At 38.2% G+C, this 20,640-nt stretch overlaps 1 protein-coding gene and 1 long non-coding RNA gene across 2 annotated transcripts; one reads left to right on the top strand and one right to left on the bottom strand.

Annotated features, from left to right (window-relative positions):
* Positions 1-9,548: 9,548 nt before the first annotated feature.
* Positions 9,549-12,623, top strand: LOC106591747 (uncharacterized). Its single transcript, XR_001325481.2, has 3 exons — positions 9,549-9,945; positions 10,459-10,557; positions 12,281-12,623. It is a non-coding gene; the product is annotated as an uncharacterized lncRNA (long non-coding RNA).
* A 1,163-nt stretch (positions 12,624-13,786) lies between these two features.
* LOC106591736 (zinc finger matrin-type protein 4) lies at positions 13,787-16,126 on the bottom strand (the record flags this gene model as incomplete). Its single annotated transcript, XM_045709335.1, has 3 exons — positions 15,959-16,126; positions 14,035-14,200; positions 13,787-13,890 (listed from the first exon to the last, which is right to left on the bottom strand). Coding segments are annotated over exons 1-3 (327 nt in total), but the record flags the coding sequence as incomplete, so codon positions are not given.
* Positions 16,127-20,640: the final 4,514 nt, after the last annotated feature.

The raw sequence follows: 20,640 nt of genomic DNA, 5'->3' as shown, positions 1-20,640 counted from the left end.
CTAAGAATCATTACACTATAACACTAAGAATCATTCTATTACACCAAGAATCATTCTATTACACTAAGAATCATCCTATTACACTAAGAACCATTCTGTTACACTAATAACCATTCTATAACACTAAGAACCATTTAATAACACTAAGAATCATTCTATTACACTAAGATACATTCTATTACACTAAGAACCATTCAATTACACTAAGAATCATTCAATTACAACAAGAATCATTCTATTACACTAAGAATCATTCTATTACACTAAGATACATTCTATTACACTAAGAACCATTCAATTACACTAAGAACAATTCAATTACACTAAGAATCATTCTATTACACTAAGAATCATTCTATAACACTAAGAATCATTCTATTACACTAAGAATCATTCTATTACACTAAGAATCATCCTATTACACTAATAACCATTCTATTACACTAATAACCATTCTATTACACTAATAACCATTTAATTACACTAAGAACCATCCTATAACACTAAGAACCATCCTATAACACTAAGAACCATCCTATAACACTAAGAACCATCCTATAACACTAAGAATCATTATATAACACTAAGAATCATTATATAACACTAAGAATCATTATATTATACGATGAATCATTCAATAACCCTAAGAATCATTCTATTACACTAAGAATCATTCTATTACACTAAGAACCATTCTATTACACTAAGAATCATTATATTACAGCTATTACACGAAGAATCATTCTACCTATTACACTAAGAATCATTCTATTACACCAAGAATTATTCTATTACACTAAGAACCATTATATTACACTAAGAATCATTCTATTGCACTAAGAATCATTATTTACACTATTACACTAAGAATCATTCTATTACACTAAGAATCATTCTATTACACTATTACACTAAGAATCATTCTATTACACCAATAATTATTCTATTACACTAAGAATCATTATATTACACTAAGAATCATTATATTGCACTAAGAATCATTATATTACTATTACACTAAGAATCATTCTATTACACTAAGAATCATTATATTACACTATTACACTAAGAATCATTCTATTACACCAAGAATTATTCTATTACACTAAGAATCATTATATTACACTATTACACTAAGAATCATTCTATTACACCAATAATTATTCTATTACACTAAGAATCATTCTATTACACTAAGAATCATTCTATTAAACTAAGAATCATTCTGTTACACTAAGAACCATTCTATAACACTAAGAATCATTCTATAACACTAAGAATCATTATATTACACTAAGAATCATTATATTACACTATTACACTAAGAACCATTCTATTACACCAATAATCATTCTATAACACTAAGAATCATTCTATTACACTAAGAATCATTCTATTAAACTAAGAATCATTCTGTTACACTAAGAACCATTATATTACACTATTACACTAAGAATCATTCTATTACACCAATAATTATTCTATTACACTAAGAATCATTCTATTACACTAAGAATCATTCTATTACACTAAGAATCATTCTGTTACACTAAGAATCATTCTGTTACACTAAGAACCATTCTATTACACTAAGAACCATTCTATTACACTAAGAATTATTCTATTACACTAAGAATCATTCTATTACACCAATAATTATTATATTACACTAAGAATCATTACATTACACTAAGAACCATTATATTACACTAAGAATCATTGTATTACACTAAGAATCATTATATTACACTAAGAATCATTCTATTACACTAAGAATCATTCTATTACACTAAGAATCATTCTATTAGACTAAGAACCATTCAATTACACTAAGAACCATTCAATTACAGTAAGAATCATTCTATTACACTAAGAATCATTATATTACACTATTACACTAAGAATCATTCTATTACACCAATAATTATTCTATTACACTAAGAATCATTCTATTACACTAAGAATCATTCTGTTACACTAACAACCATTCTATAACACTAAGAATCATTCTATAACACTAAGAATCATTCTATTACACTAAGATACATTCTATTACACTAAGAACCATTCAATTACACTAAGAATCATTCAATTACACCAAGAATCATTCTATTACACTAAGAATCATTCTATTACACTAAGATACATTCTATTACACTAAGAACCATTCAATTACACTAAGAACAATTCAATTACACTAAGAATCATTCTATTACACTAAGAATCATTCTATAACACTAAGAATCATTCTATTACACTAAGAATCATTCTATTACACTAAGAATCATCCTATTACACTAATAACCATTTAATTACACTAAGAACCATCCTATAACACTAAGAACCATCCTATAACACTAAGAACCATCCTATAACACTAAGAACCATCCTATAACACTAAGAATCATTATATAACACTAAGAATCATTATATAACACTAAGAATCATTATATTATACGATGAATCATTCAATAACCCTAAGAATCATTCTATTACACTAAGAATCATTCTATTACACTAAGAACCATTCTATTACACTAAGAATCATTATATTACACTATTACATGAAGAATCATTCTCTTTACACTAAGAACCATTCTATTACACTAAGAACCATTCTATTACACTAAGAACCATTATATTACACTAAGAATCATTCTATTACACTAAGAATCATTCTATTACAGTAAGAATCATTCTATTACACTAAGAATCATTCTATTACACTATTACACTAAGAATCATTCTATTACACCAATAATTATTCTATTACACTAAGAATCATTATATTACACTATTACACTAAGAATCATTCTATTACACTAAGAATCATTATATTACACTATTACACTAAGAATCATTCTATTACACCAATAATTATTCTATTACACTAAGAATCATTATATTACACTATTACACTAAGAATCATTCTATTACACCAATAGTTATTCTATTACACTAAGAATCATTATATTACACTAAGAATCATTCTATTAAACTAAGAATCATTCTGTTACACTAAGAACCATTCTATAACACTAAGAATCATTCTATAACACTAAGAATCATTATATTACACTAAGAATCATTATATTACACTATTACACTAAGAATCATTCTATTACACCAATAATTATTCTATTACACTAAGAATCATTCTATTACACTAAGAATCATTCTATTACACTAAGAATCATTCTGTTACACTAAGAATCATTCTGTTACACTAAGAACCATTCTATTACACTAAGAACCATTCTATTACACTAAGAATTATTCTATTACACTAAGAATCATTCTATTACACCAATAATTATTATATTACACTAAGAATCATTACATTACACTAAGAACCATTATATTACACTAAGAATCATTGTATTACACTAAGAATCATTATATTACACTAAGAATCATTCTATTACACTAAGAATCATTCTATTACACTAAGAATCATTCTATTACACTAAGAACCATTCAATTACACTAAGAACCATTCAATTACAGTAAGAATCATTCTATTACACTAAGAATCATTTATTATTACACTAAGAATCATTCTATAACACTAAGAATTATTCTATTACACTAAGAATCATTCTATTACACTAAGAATCATTCTATAACACTAAGAATCATTCTATTACACTAAGAACCATTCTATTACACTAAGAATCATTCTATTACACCAAGAATCATTCTATTACACTAAGAATCATTCTATTACACTAAGATACATTCTATTACACTAAGAACCATTCAATTACACTAAGAACAATTCAATTACACTAAGAATCATTCTATTACACTAAGAATCATTCTATAACACTAAGAATCATTCTATTACACTAAGAATCATTCTATTACACTAAGAATCATCCTATTACACTAATAACCATTCTATTACACTAATAACCATTCTATTACACTAATAACCATTTAATTACACTAAGAACCATTCTATTACACTAAGATACATTCTATTACACTAAGAACCATTCAATTACACTAAGAATCATTCAATTACAACAAGAATCATTCTATTACACTAAGAATCATTCTATTACACTAAGATACATTCTATTACACTAAGAACCATTCAATTACACTAAGAACAATTCAATTACACTAAGAATCATTCTATTACACTAAGAATCATTCTATAACACTAAGAATCATTCTATTACACTAAGAATCATTCTATTACACTAAGAATCATCCTATTACACTAATAACCATTCTATTACACTAATAACCATTCTATTACACTAATAACCATTTAATTACACTAAGAACCATCCTATAACACTAAGAACCATCCTATAACACTAAGAACCATCCTATAACACTAAGAACCATCCTATAACACTAAGAATCATTATATAACACTAAAAATCATTATATAACACTAAGAATCATTATATTATACGATGAATCATTCAATAACCCTAAGAATCATTCTATTACACTAAGAATCATTCTATGACACTAAGAACCATTCTATTACACTAAGAATCATTCTATTACAGTAAGAATCATTCTATTACACTAAGAATCATTCTATTACACTATTACACTAAGAATCATTCTATTACACCAATAATTATTCTATTACACTAAGAACCATTATATTACACTAAGAATCATTATATTGCACTAAGAATCATTATATTACACTATTACACTAAGAATCATTCTATTACACTAAGAATCATTATATTACACTATTACACTAAGAATCATTCTATTACACCAATAATTATTCTATTACACTAAGAATCATTATATTACACTATTACACTAAGAATCATTCTATTACACCAATAATTATTCTATTACACTAAGAATCATTCTATTACACTAAGAATCATTCTATTAAACTAAGAATCATTCTGTTACACTAAGAACCATTCTATAACACTAAGAATCATTCTATAACACTAAGAATCATTATATTACACTAAGAATCATTATATTACACTATTACACTAAGAATCATTCTATTACACCAATAATTATTCTATTACACTAAGAATCATTCTATTACACTAAGAATCATTCTATTAAACTAAGAATCATTCTGTTACACTAAGAACCATTATATTACACTATTACACTAAGAATCATTCTATTACACCAATAATTATTCTATTACACTAAGAATCATTCTATTACACTAAGAATCATTCTATTACACTAAGAATCATTCTGTTACACTAAGAATCATTCTGTTACACTAAGAACCATTCTATAACACTAAGAATCATTCTATAACACTAAGAATCATTCTATTACACTAAGAATCATTCTATTACACTAAGAATCATTCAACTAAGAACCATTAAATTACACTAAGAATCATTGTATTACACCAAGAATCATTCTATTACACTAAGAATCATTCTATTACACTAAGATACATTCTATTACACTAAGAACCATTCAATTACACTAAGAACAATTCAATTACAGTAAGAATCATTCTATTACACTAACAATAATTATTCTATTACACTAAGAATCATTCTATTACACTAAGAATTATTATATTACACTAAGAATCATTCTGTTACACTAAGAACCATTCTATAACACTAAGAATCATTCTATAACACTAAGAATCATCCTATAACACTAAGAATCATCCTATTACACTAATAACCATTCTATTACACTAATACCCATTCTATTACACTAATCACCATTCTATTACACTAATAACCATTTAATTACACTAAGAACCATCCTATAACACTAAGAACCATCCTATAACACTAAGAACCACCCTATAACACTAAGAATCATTATATAACACTAAGAATCATTATATAACACTAAGAATCATTATATTATACGATGAATCATTCAATAACCCTAAGAATCATTCTATTACACTAAGAACCATTCTATTACACTAAGAATCATTATATTACACTATTACATGAAGAATCATTCTCTTTACACTAAGAACCATTCTATTACACTAAGAACCATTCTATTACACTAAGAATCATTCTATTACAGTAAGAATCATTCTATTACACTAAGAATCATTCTATTACACTATTACACTAAGAATCATTCTATTACACCAATAATTATTCTATTACACTAACAACCATTATATTACACTAAGAATCATTATATTGCACTAAGAATCATTATATTACACTATTACACTAAGAATCATTCTATTACACTAAGAATCATTATATTACACTATTACACTAAGAATCATTCTATTACACCAATAATTATTCTATTACACTAAGAATCATTATATTACACTATTACACTAAGAATCATTCTATTACACCAATAATTATTCTATTACACTAAGAATCGTTATATTACACTATTACACTAAGAATCATTCTATTACACCAATAATTATTCTATTACACTAAGAATCATTCTATTACACTAAGAATCATTCTATTACACTAAGAACCATTCTATTACACTATTACACTAAGAATCATTATATTACACCAATAATTATTCTATTACACTAAGAACCATTATATTACACTAAGAACCATTATATTGCACTAAGAATCATTCTATTACACTAAGAATCATTCTATTACACTAAGAACCATTCTATTACACCAATAATTATTCTATTACACTAAGAATCATTACATTACACAAATAATTATTCTATTACATTATTACACTAAGAATCATTCTATTACACCAATAATTATTATATTACACTAAGAATCATTACATTACACTAAGAATCATTCTATTACACTAAGAATCATTCTATTACACTAAGAATCATTCTATTACACTAAGAATCATTCTATTACACTAAGAACCATTCAATTACACTAAGAACCATTCAATTACACTAACAACCATTCAATTACACTAAGAATCATTCTATTACACTAAGAATCATTATATTACACTATTACACTAAGAATCATTCTATTACACCAATAATTATTATATTACACTAAGAACCATTATATTACACTAAGAACCATTATATTGCACTAAGAATCATTATATAACACTAAGAATCATTCTATTACACTAAGAATCATTCTATTACACTAAGAATCATTCTATTACACTAAGAATCATTATATTACACTAAGAACCATTCTATAACACTATTACACTAAGAATCATTATATTACACTAAGAACCATTCTATTACATTAAGAACTATGCAATTACACTAATAATCATTATATTACACTAAGAATCATTATATTACACTAAGAATTATTCTATTACACTAAGAATCATTCTATTACACTAAGAATCATTCTATTACACTAAGAATCATTCTATTACACTAAGAATCCTTCAATTACACCCCCAGAGAGAGATACATGTAAGTATGACTTGGAGAGACAAAAGAGAGAGAGACATGAGAGAGAGGAGAGAGAGAAGAGGGAGAGAAACTAACAATGTTCTGCTTTAAAAAAGAATTAATGATCTGATTAAAGTCAGAAATTGAGAAATAAGCAGCTCGTTAACCAAGCCTTCTAATTGGATCAATAACATTTACTTATTACATTTTTCACGATTCATAAGATTAATAACAATAACAACTACAATTTGCTCTCAACTTGGTTAGCATCCCCAATGGCACCCTATTCCCCCAATGGCACCCTATTTCCTATATAGTGCACTACTTTTCTTTACATTTCTGTAATTATATTTGATTAGTGTTACTGCATGTGTTGTCATGGACTGTTGTTACCAACCAAACTCTGATGGAAAGAGAAATAGTCCCACACGCATGCACACACGCACACACACAGTTAGTTTCTAGGACTCAATTCCAATAGTGCTGTGATTATTGAGGAGAGGAGGAGGAGTAGGGGAGAAGGAGAGGAGGAGTAGGAGGGGAGAAGGAGAGGAGAGCAGAGCAGAGAGAGAAGGAGAGGAGAGTTCCATTAGCACTGTGTTTATTGAGGAGGAGAGGATGTGGAGGAAAGGAGGAGAGGAGAGGAGGAGGAGAGTTCATAAACACTGTGTGTATTGAGGAAGATTGGAGGAGGAGAGGAGGGGGAGAGTTCCATTAGCGCTTTGTGTATTGAGGAGGCAGCAGTGTTTCAAATTTCAAGTTTTATTAGTCGTATGTACAGGATGCACATGGTATACACCGTCCAACTAAATGCTTACTGGCAGGTTACTTCTGGACAATGCAACAACAAGAAGACATAATACAAGATATCAATACCAACATAAAGACGGAGGAGGAGGAGGTCGAAGAGGAGGAGATGAAGAGAGGTAAACAGAACAGTGGCCTTAATCACATAATATTTATATTAATAAAACATACAGACCCAACGCCTATAATTCATTAGGCCCTGTGTCATTACAGAGAGAGAGATTGACTGAGGAATCGGGACAAAATGCACCCTAAATGGCACACTATTCCCTATATAGTGCACTTCTTTTGACCAGGGCTTATAGGGCTTTGGTCTAATGTAGTGCACTATATAGGGAATAGGGTGCCATGCCATTTAGGGCACAATACCAGTGTGGTTACAAAGAGAAAGGAGAGAGGAATTGGCTGAGGTTGATTAGATTAGGGGGTGGGGGTTAGATGTCAGGATTACAGGTAAAGATAGAGGTATAGACCGACCAACTGACTGACAGATAGACAGACTCACTCACTTGTTTTGGTGTCTGGAGCCCTGGAGATGTGCATAGTACTGTTGTATTGAATTCAGAGTGACATCACACACACTGCAGCTATAACTGCTCCTCAAACCTGGAGGTACACAGGAACACACAATGGAACTGAATCAAATGATTGGAACTTGATCACAATGAAACTGAATCAAATGATTGGAAATGGGTCACAATGGAACTGAATCAAATGATTGGAACTTGATCACAATGGAACTGAATCAAATGATTGGAACACCTGTCTCCTATGGACACTTCCTGGACTCCTGTGATATGATCTCTGTCTAATCATACAGGGCCAGAACTAATCAGTTGGATGGGCATTTGATTTCCATTGGGGGAAACTTGGTTCCACAGGACCTCCTATATGTGAACTCTTGAGTGTAATTTAACTGTAAAAATGTATTCCCTTTTAATGTGGCACGAACACAATCTGATTGTCAAACAAATCACTTAAAAAAGTAGGTTACATTCACACGTTCAAGTGCAATATAATCCCACCATCCGAACAGTGCACTGTGCACCTGCTACCTTTCCTTCAATTACAGTGGTGTAGTGCTATGTTTTTAGGTGAGGGAGCGCAAAATATACTTTTTAAAATTACATCCTAATTTCTCAATGAAAGTTTTTACCTACAGATGGCATTGCAACGTCTGCCGATGCCCACAACATATTGTCTCAAGGACATGTGATATTTTTATGTAACCCTCAAACACCAAGTTAGGCATACTTCATTTCAGAATAGACCATCATCACTGTCATGTGATAATTCACCCAGGAAACTACGCCTGATATCATATAAGAACGGCTAATAGTTAGTTAAAACCATCTGCTTTGAATCACTCAGGAAACAGCTTTGAATCACTCAGGAAACAGCGCCTGAAATCATATAAGAACGGCTAAAAGTAGGTTTACGCCGTCGGGAGCACCGGGAAATTTCCCGGTGGCCTGAGGGTCGTTTTGGCCTGCCGTGAATAGTCAACTTGACCAGCCATAATACAGCAAGCAGGAATGAGTTGACAGAGAATCCACTCATCGAGACTCTCTCTCTGCAGTGTCCCCGCGCGAGGATGCGCGCGCCAAAAATGACATCAGGTCTCTCCGCGACGCACATAGCAACGGTCTACCTGCTTCTCTACCAAAAACATTTTAGACAAGTCGCACGGCGAAATGGACGGTCAGAAAAGGAAAGGTGGAGCAGAGAGGGAGAGAATAAAAAAGAGAAAGGCCCATGCCACAGACGCTGCAAAATAAGCAACATGTTCGCCTGTAAGGGACCAGGTCAGTCAAAAACACTAGCTAAAACACACACACACACCCAGCATAGTTAGCTAAGTAGCCTAGCTAATAATAGTGACACAACGGCCGGTAGGCTAAACAGTTTGCACGTCTTCGTGGAGGAGTTATATCATAGCAATGAGTGCAACATAGCGATCATAATATGACATTGAAGGCAATATGTTTCAACTAGTAAAAAATGTTAAACCCGGACTATGGACTTGCCAGCATTGGATCATGACTCATGCCACAAAAGCTAGGGAAAGTGCACATACACTGTACAGCGAAACAAGCTACAGTAACGTAACCATGAACGTAACACAGTAGCCTGTGTGACACAGCACAGGCAATGACAAAGATCATTAGCGCCATTAGTACCATCATTACAAGTTACTACAATAATATACAGCTCTGTGAAAAATTAAGAGACCACTCTTAATTATTTCCAGAGCTGTATTAATGTAGCCTACTGATACACTAATGATAGTATGATAATAGAGTATTTTCTTTGTAAAGGTGGAGAAGAAAGCAGCAGCAGCACTAGAGCTTCAGGTGCTCCTGCAGAACTGGAGATGGTGGTCAGTACAGAGTCAGACTAAGAGCAGGGTCCTTCAGGTACAACTTAAGAGCACAAACCTAAACATGTATGCTATGATATGATATTTGTGTCATTTTGAGAATGACACAAATATAAATTTTTACAAAGTCTGCTGCCTCAGTTTGTATGATGGCAATTTGCATATACTCCAGAATGTTATGAAGAGTGTGATCAGATGAATTGCAATTAATTGCAAAGTCCCTCTTTGCCATGCAAATGAACTGAATCCCCAAAAAAACATTTCCACTGCATTTCAGCCCTGCCACAAAAGGACCAGCTGACATCATGTCAGTGATTCTATCGTTAACACAGGTGTGAGTGTTGATGAGGACAAGGCTGGAGACCACTCTGTCATGCTGATTGAGTTTGAATAACAGACTGGAAGCTTCAAAAGGAGGGTGGTGCTTGGAATCATTGTTCTTCTTTTATCAATCATGATTAACTGCAAGGAAACAAGTGCCGTCATCATTGCTTTGCACAAAAAGGGCTTCACAGGCAAGGATATTGCTGCCAGTAAGATTGCACCTAAATCAACCATTTATTGGATCATCAAGAACTTCAAGGAGAGCGGTTCAATTGTTGTGAAGAAGGCTTCAGGGCGCCCAAGAAAGTCCAGCAAGCGCCAGGACCGTCTCCTAAAGTTGATTCAGCTGCGGGATCGGGGCACCACCAGTACAGAGCTTGCTCAGGAAGGGCATTAGGCAGGTGTGAGTGCATCTACACGCACAGTGAGGCGAAGACTTTTGGAGGATGGCCTGGTGTCAAGAAGGGCAGCAAAGAAGCCACTTCTCTTCAGGAAAAACATCAGGGACAGACTGATATTCTGCAAAAGGTGCAGGGATTGAACTGCTGAGGACTGGAGTAAAGTCATTTTTTCAGATGAATCCCCTTTCCGATTGTTTGGGGCATCCGGAAAAAATCTTGTCCGGACAAGACAAGGTGAGCGCTACCATCAGTCCTGTGTCATGCCAACAGTAAAGCATCCTGAGACCATTCATGTGTGGGGTTGATTCTCAGCCAAGGGAGTGGGTTCACTCACAATTTTGCCTAAGAACACAGCCATGAATAAAGAATGGTACCAACACATCCTCTGAGAGCAACTTCTCCCAACCATCCAGGAACAGTTTGGTGACGAACAATGCCTTTTCCAGCATGATGGAGCACCTTGCCATAAGGCAAAAGTGATAACTAAGTGGCTCGGGGGAACAAAACATTGATATTTTGGGTCCATGGCCAGGAAACTCCCCAGACCTTAATTCCATTGAGAACTTGTGGTCAATCCTCAAGAGGCGGGTGGACAAACAAAAACCCACAATTTTTTTTGATTATCCAAGAATGGGCTGCCATAAGTCAGGATGTGGTAGGGTGGGTAGGCCACGCCCCTTAAACACACTCCTATATTGGACTCCCAATTAAAGGCAACTCAACACACCTGCCTTCAATTGGGAGTCCTAATCACCAACACAACCATTCACACACACAAAAACCCTGCCACATCCTGACCAAAACTAATCCAATTGCTCCCTCTGCTGGTCAGGATGTGACAAAATGCTTGTAATTATACTTCAGTATTCCATAGTAACATCTGACAAAAATATCTAAAGACACTGAAGCAGCAAACTTTGAAAATTAATATTTGTGTCATTCTTAAAACTTTTGTCCACGACTGTACAATCGATGACTGTACAAGTAATACAAGTTAAAGTTGAGGTTATTTACAATGTTAATCTCATTCTGCAGAGCAACCAGATGTGCAGAGAGAGAGAGAGAGGTTCAGAGCCCAGTACAGGGAAAATAGAAAGGGACAGCGAAAGCACTGAAAATCCATTTGATTATTTTGCCCGTCCTCAGTCCAAGGATTTTGACTTATTTTTTCAGTACCACCCAAAACAAACCCCTCAAAGAGTCATTCCCAATATATTCCACTATAAAGATGTCACAAACAGAAAATGTCTGACATACTATGAAGTAACTCACTCCTTGTTCTGCTCAGTTTGTCTTGCATTCGCAAAACCTTCAGCCAGTGATAGTGGATTTGTCAAAGGAGGCATGCAGGCTTGGAAACATGCCCATCAGAGAGTACAGGAACATGAGAGAAGCAAGACGCATAGAGAAAGTGCAGAAGCTTTTTTCCTCAGAACCAGCAAAGCAGACATCCGTACCCTTCTGAGTGATAATGTCAGTTCAACGAGACCAGGTCAGAAAGAGGAGGCAGGTCATGGAAGGTGTGATTGATGTAGTTAAAGTTATTGGTAAATGTGGGCTTAGCTACAGAGGACACAGACACGAAGCTGCATATAACTTGGAAAACATGGCCCTCAATCATGGCAAGTTTCTTGAGCTTATATTGTTGCTAAGCAAATAAGATGTCAACTCAGTGTTCAGATAGGCTACTTGTTGATCAGTCACCATCTGCTTTAATTCACTCAGGAAACAGCTTAATATCATATAAGAATGGCTAATAGTTAGTTAACACCATCTGCTTTAATTCACTCAGGAAACAGTTTAATATCATATAAGAACGGCTAATAGTTAGTTAACACCATCTGCTTTAATGATAATTCTTCACGTTTTACAGGTGAAATGTCCAAACTGCACGTCAATCATTTGATGTCAATCAGTTTCATGGGAATATGCGTTTATATCTTCTTGAATGACTGTTTCCTGAGTGAATTAAAGCCGATGGTGTTAACCTACTATTAGCCGTTCTTATATAATATCAGTCGCTGTTTCGCTCCGATGCTTTATCTGAGATTTATTTGTCTCTGTCGGCGTGCATCTAGGTCACATAAATCATCTATATTTAAATATTTTATTTGGACGGTCAAGGAGGTACGGCAGGGTATGGTAGGGTGGGCCACGACCCCTAAAGCCACCATAACACCGGTCCTGTAATCTTACTTTATATAATCTTAGACCCTGAGCCTAGCTACAGCTGCCATAACCTTTGACCCTAGTTTGACCTCTAATCTCCCAAACCTCTGACCCCTAACAGCTGACCTCTAACATGTGTTCTGCTTCATATCCAAATGATCAGTCAGTTGTTGCAGAAGTCGTGCCCTGGCTTCCCTGGCTCTAATCCTTGACCTCTAACCCCTGACCTCTAACCTGTGTTCTGGTTGCTGTCCAGGTTATCAGCTAGTTGTTCCAGTAGTTGTCTCCTGGCTCCGTTCCGGCGGTGCTTCTTCCCCTCGTAGTGCTGTTGGGCCATCGCTGGGTTGTTGAACCATACCCCACACAGGAAGCACGACCTACATGCTGTGTTGCCATGGTCACTAGCCAGGTAATGGGAGGGGCTGGGGGAGGCGGCATTGGCAGAGGAGGCGTGTCTGATGGACAGGGGGAGGAGTCTGACACAGGAAACAGGAAATAAGGAGTGCGTATTCATGAAACGTGTTTATTAAGGGAAGTGTGTGTGTGTGTATTGGAAAACGTGTGTGTGTGTGTGTATTGGAAAGTGTGTGTGTGTGTGTGTGTGTGTGTGTGTGTGTTACCTGTGGTAGGGGTAGTAGAAATAGTAGGTGAGGAGCCCAACACTAGTTTGACGCTCTTAGCATGGGTCTTTCCCTGGTAGTGGGACTGGGCCACTATGGCTGAGGTAAAGAACATGTTACACAGACTACAACACTTGTTACCATCCACAGCTCTCTCCTCACTATCCTGGAGGAGAAAGAGAGATAGGAGAGAAAGAGAAATAGGAGAGAGAGGAGAGAGAGAGGAGCGAGAGAGGAGAGAGAGAATGAGAGAGAGATGTGTGTGTGAGAGAGAGATTCAACCTCCCCAATTCATTGCAGAGATCAAAGGAAGCTGAGTTTTATCTGCAGACCCACAGGACTGCTGGACCAGTGCCCCCCATGGGGACAGAGCGCTTTGAATGTACACACACACACACACATACACACGTACACACACATGTACACAGACACACACACACACACACACACTGCACGTACACGTACAAACAGTTGGCCTAGCAGAGGAAGAGGTAACATTCTGTCTGACTGACTGTTAGTTGGCCTAGCAGAGGAAGAGGTAACATTCTGTCTGACTGACTGTTAGTTGGCCTAGCAGAGGAAGAGGTAACATTCTGTCTGACTGACTGTTAGTTGGCCTAGCAGAGGAAGAGGTAACATTCTGTCTGACTGACTGTTAGTTGGCCTAGCAGAGGAAGAGGTAACATTCTGTCTGACTGACTGTTAGTTGGCCTAGCAGAGGAAGAGGTAACATTCTGTCTGACTGACTGTTAGTTGGCCTAGCAGAGGAAGAGGTAACATTCTGTCTGACTGACTGTTAGTTGGCCTAGCAGAGGAAGAGGTAACATTCTGTCTGACTGACTGTTAGTTGGCCTAGCAGAGGAAGAGGTAACATTCTGTCTGACTGACTGTTAGTTGGCCTAGCAGAGGAAGAGGTAACATTCTGTCTGACTGACTGTTAGTTGGCCTAGTAGAGGAAGAGGTAACATTCTGTCTGACTGACTGTGTTGGCCTAGCAGAGGAAGAGGTAACATTCTGTCTGACTGACTGTTAGTTGGCCTAGCAGAGGAAGAGGTAACATTCTGTCTGACTGACTGTTAGTTGGCCTAGCAGAGGAAGAGGTAACATTCTGTCTGACTGACTGTTAGTTGGCCTAGCAGAGGAAGAGGTAACATTCTGTCTGACTGACTGTTAGTTGGCCTAGCAGAGGAAGAGGTAACATTCTGTCTGACTGACTAGTTGGCCTAGCAGAGGAAGAGGTAACATTCTGTCTGACTGACTGTTAGTTGGCCTAGCAGAGGAAGAGGTAACATTCTGTCTGACTGACTGTTGGCCTAGCAGAGGAAGAGGTAACATTCTGTCTGACTGACTGTTAGTTGGCCTAGCAGAGGAAGAGGTAACATTCTGTCTGACTGACTGTTAGTTGGCCTAGCAGAGGAAGAGGTAACATTCTGTCTGACTGACTGTTAGTTGGCCTAGCAGAGGAAGAGGTAACATTCTGTCTGACTGACTGTTGGCCTAGCAGAGGAAGAGGTAACATTCTGTCTGACTGACTGTTGGCCTAGCAGAGGAAGAGGTAACATTCTGTCTGACTGACTGTTAGTTGGCCTAGTAGAGGAAGAGGTAACATTCTGTCTGACTGACTGTTGGCCTAGCAGAGGAAGAGGTAACATTCTGTCTGACTGACTGTTGGCCTAGCAGAGGAAGAGGTAACATTCTGTCTGACTGACTGTTAGTTGGCCTAGCAGAGGAAGAGGTAACATTCTGTCTGACTGACTGTTAGTTGGCCTAGTAGAGGAAGAGGTAACATTCTGTCTGACTGACTGTTGGCCTAGCAGAGGAAGAGGTAACATTCTGTCTGACTGACTGTTGGCCTAGCAGAGGAAGAGGTAGAGAGAGAAGGGATGCGAGAAAGACACAAACACTGACACACAGACAGACGTACAGCGTTGTCAGGTCTCAGTCTCTTGGAGGGAGGTCCTCTATCCTCAGGGTGAAGCATGTAGAAGAGATGGACCTTGTTGGCATGTTTCTTACTCTGAAGGACAAGAGACAAGACAAAGGAAACTGTTACAGGGTATTTACAGGTGTGTGTGTGTGTGTGTGTGTGTGTGTGTGTGTGTGTGTGTGTGTGTGTGTGTGTGTGTGTGTGTGTGTGTGTGTGTGTGTGTGTGTGTGAGTGACTAACCTCGTAGTGTGCCACGCATTGAGACTCTGAGATGAGTTGAGCGTTGCAGATGTTACAGTAGCTCTCTGTGAAGAGACCACCATCACACACCTGTTACCCACTTCATCTGTACACACACGCACCGAGAGAGAGAGAGAGAGAGAGAGAGAGGGACGGACGGACGAGAATTAGAGGATAGATAACAACTTTTTTATTCCCTTCAACCTGTCTCCTCTACTCCTTCCCTCTAGTCTGAGTTGTATCCCCTCTTCCTTCTAGTCTGAGATGTATCCCCTCTTCCCTCTAGTCTGAGTTGTATCCCCTCTTCCCTCTAGTCTGAGTTGTATCCCCTCTTCCCTCTAGTCTGAGATGTATCCCCTCTTCCCTCTAGTCTGAGTTGTATCCCCTCTTCACTCTAGTCTGAGTTGTATCCCCTCTTCCCTCTAGTCTGAGTTGTATCCCCTCTTCCCTCTAGTCTGAGTTGTATCCCCTCTTCCCTCTAGTCTGAGTTGTATCCCCTCTTCCCTCTAGTCTGAGTTGTATCCCCTCTTCCCTCTAGTCTGAGTTGTATCCCCTCTTCCCTCTAGTCTGAGTTGTATCCCCTCTTCCCTCTAGTCTGAGTTGTATCCCCTCTTCCCTCTAGTCTGAGATGTATCCCCTCTTCCCTCTAGTCTGAGATGTATCCCCTCTTCCCTCTAGTCTGAGTTGTATCCCCTCTTCCCTCTAGTCTGAGATGTATCCCCTCTTCCCTCTAGTCTGAGTTGTATCCCCTCTTCCCTCTAGTCTGAGTTGTATCCCCTCTTCCCTCTAGACTGAGTTGTATCCCCTCTTCCCTCTAGTCTGAGTTGTATCCCCTCTTCCCTCTAGTCTGAGTTGTATCCCCTCTTCCCTCTAGTCTGAGTTGTATCCCCTCTTCCCTCTAGTCTGAGTTGTATCCCCTCTTCCCTCTAGTCTGAGTTGTATCCCCTCTTCACTCTAGTCTGAGTTGTATCCCCTCTTCACTCTAGTCTGAGATGTATCCCCTCTTCTCTCTAGTCTGAGATGTATCCCCTCTTCCCTCTAGTCTGAGATGTATCCCCTCTTCCCTCTAGTCTGAGTTGTATCCCCTCTTCCCTCTAGTCTGAGATGTATCCCCTCTTCCCTCTAGTCTGAGATGTATCCCCTCTTCCCTCTAGTCTGAGTTGTATCCCCTCTTCCCTCTAGTCTGAGTTGTATCCCCTCTTCACTCTAGTCTGAGATGTATCCCCTCTTCCCTCTAGTCTGAGATGTATCCCCTCTTCCCTCTAGTCTGAGTTGTATCCCCTCTTCCCTCTAGTCTGAGTTGTATCCCCTCTTCCCTCTAGTCTGAGTTGTATCCCCTCTTCCCTCTAGTCTGAGTTGTATCCCCTCTTCCCTTTAGTCTGAGATGTATCCCCTCTTCCCTCTAGTCTGAGATGTATCCCCTCTTCCCTCTAGTCTGAGTTGTATCCCCTCTTCCCTCTAGTCTGAGTTGTATCCCCTCTTCCCTCTAGTCTGACGGTAAATTGAGCCTTTACCACCCCAGTGATACCATAGTAACGGTCAACCAACTGTTTCTAGGATATTGATTTAAAGATATCTCCCTCCTCCGTCCCCCTTCATCTCCATCTACTCCACTCTTGATGGCAGAGGAGAGAGAGAGAGACCTAGAGAGAGAGACCTAGAGAGAGAGAGACCTAGAGAGAGAGAGACCTAGAGAGAGAGACCTAGAGAGAGAAGAGACCTAGAGAGAGAAGAGACCTAGAGAGAGAAGAGACCTAGAGAGAGAAGAGACCTAGAGAGAGAGAGACCTAGAGAGAAGAGACCTAGAGAGAGAAGAGACCTAGAGAGAAGAGACCTAGAGAGAGAGACCTAGAGAGAGAGACCTAGAGAGAGAGAGACCTAGAGAGAGAGAGACCTAGAGAGAGAGAGACCTAGAGAGAGAGAGACCTGGAGAGAGGGAGACATGGAGAGAGGGAGACCTAGAGAGAAAGAGATCTAGAGAGAGAGACCTAGAGAGAGAGACCTAGAGAAAGAGACCTAGAGAAAGAGACCTAGAGAGAGAGACCTAGAGAGAGAGACCTAGAGAGAGAGACCTAGAGAGAGAGACCTAGAGAGAGAGACCTAGAGAAAGAGATCTAGAGAGAGAGACCTAGAGAGAGAGACCTAGAGAAAGAGACCTAGAGAAAGAGACCTAGAGAGAGAGAGACCTAGAGAGAGAGAGACCTAGAGAGAGAGAGACCTAGAGAGAGACCTAGAGAGAGAGAGACCTAGAGAGAGGGAGACCTAGAGAGAGGGAGACCTAGAGAGAGAGACCTAGAGAGAGAAGAGACCTAGAGAGAGAAGAGACCTAGAGAGAGAAGAGACCTAGAGAGAGAAGAGACCTAGAGAGAGAAGAGACCTAGAGAGAAGAGACCTAGAGAGAGAAGAGACCTAGAGAGAGAGAGACCTAGAGAGAGAGACCTAGAGAGAGAAGAGACCTAGAGAGAGAAGAGACCTAGAGAGAGAAGAGACCTAGAGAGAAGAGACCTAGAGAGAGAGACCTAGAGAGAGAGACCTAGAGAGAGAGACCTAGAGAGAGAGAGACCTAGAGAGAGAGACCTAGAGAGAGAGACCTAGAGAGAGAAGAGACCTAGAGAGAGAGAGACCTAGAGAGAGAGACCTAGAGAGAGAAGAGACCTAGAGAGAGAAGAGACCTAGAGAGAGAAGAGACCTAGAGAGAAGAGACCTAGAGAGAGAGACCTAGAGAGAGAGACCTAGAGAGAGAGAGACCTAGAGAGAGAGAGACCTAGAGAGAGAGAGACCTAGAGAGAGAGAGACCTAGAGAGAGAGAGACCTGGAGAGAGGGAGACATGGAGAGAGGGAGACCTAGAGAGAAAGAGATCTAGAGAGAGAGACCTAGAGAAAGAGACCTAGAGAAAGAGACCTAGAGAGAGAGACCTAGAGAGAGAGACCTAGAGAGAGAGACCTAGAGAGAGAGATCTAGAGAGAGAGACCTAGAGAGAGAGACCTAGAGAAAGAGACCTAGAGAAAGAGACCTAGAGAGAGAGACCTAGAGAGAGAGACCTAAGAGAGAGAGACCTAGAGAGAGAGAGACCTAGAGAGAGAGAGACCTAGAGAGAGGAGACCTAGAGAGAGGGAGACCTAGAGAGAGGGAGACCTAGAGAGAGGGAGACCTAGAGAGAAAGAGATCTAGAGAGAGATCTAGAGAGAGAGAGATCTAGAGAGAGAGACCGAGAGACCTAGAGAGAGACAGACCTAGAGAGAGACAGACCTAGAGAGAGACAGACCTAGAGAGAGACAGACCTAGAGAGAGAGAGAAAAATATAGGAAGAGAAAAAGAGAGACCATGCAGAGAAAAGGAATTGCAGAAGAGAGAGAGCCAGAAACACTGGTTGCATTTCTACATTTAAGTACTGCATATACCACATGATACCACATTGATACACTCAAGTTAACCTTAAATGAGTCCCCCTCTCCCTCCATCTCTTATGATGTACTCACCTTCCGTTCTCTCCAGTCCAAACACCCAATATCGGGGGAAGTTTTAGATAAGATATAACTAAGAAATATAAAAGTTTAGAGCCCAAAGCTCTGACAATAGCTTCTGGTGTTGTTGTATGTAAAATCAATTGCATTTGGTTGTTGAATTAACAGCATCTGCTCGCTCGCCTCTCGGTGTGCGGTCATTCACCCTTGAGACGGAGTGTTTTTAGCCGACCGTTTTCTCCCCATGGCAGTTAGAAATGCAACGGACCCGGACTCGTCACCCGCGAGAGACGGTCCTCCGTGTCTGCACAGTAATGCTGTCTGTTATTACTAACACTGCAGCTACCACGCACCAGCTGACGTGCTCCCGGTATCACAAAAAATGCAGATGGTGAACTGTGCGCCATAGACAGAGAGACAGAGAGAGAAATAATCGGATTATTACCGCATGGAATATCTTCTCTCCTGATAAAATCACGATTTGTGAAGACGTTTTCATTCAAAATAAATATTTAAAAAAGGACAAAGTTATTTGTGTCCTCTTCACACAACCGACCCATTCAAAGCGGCATGTGTGACCCTACTGTGCCTTTGGCCAGCCCAGCAGCGCTGCGTGATTCTCAGAGGCGTGCGTGTCCTGTTTGTTCAAAACATTATGAACGCCTGCTCTTTCCATGACATAGACTGACCAGGTGAATGTATACTCCCTTATTGATGTCACTTGTTAAATCCACTTCAGTGCAGATGAAGGGGAGGAGACAGGTTAATGAAGGATGTTTAAGCCTTGAGACAATTGAGACATGGATTGTGTATGTGTGCCATTCAGAGGGTGAATGGGCAACACAAAAGATTTAAGTGCCTTTGAACGGGGTATGGTAGTAGGTGCCAGGTGCACCGGTTTGAGTGTGTCAAGAACTGTAACGCTGCTGGATTTGTCACGCTCAACAGTTTCCCGTGTGTATCGTGTATGGCCC

This window comes from Salmo salar, chromosome ssa02 (genome assembly GCF_905237065.1).
Source record: "Salmo salar chromosome ssa02, Ssal_v3.1, whole genome shotgun sequence".
NCBI classification, from domain to species: Eukaryota; Metazoa; Chordata; class Actinopteri; order Salmoniformes; family Salmonidae; genus Salmo; species Salmo salar.
This window is presented reverse-complemented; position numbering and strand designations above follow the sequence as displayed.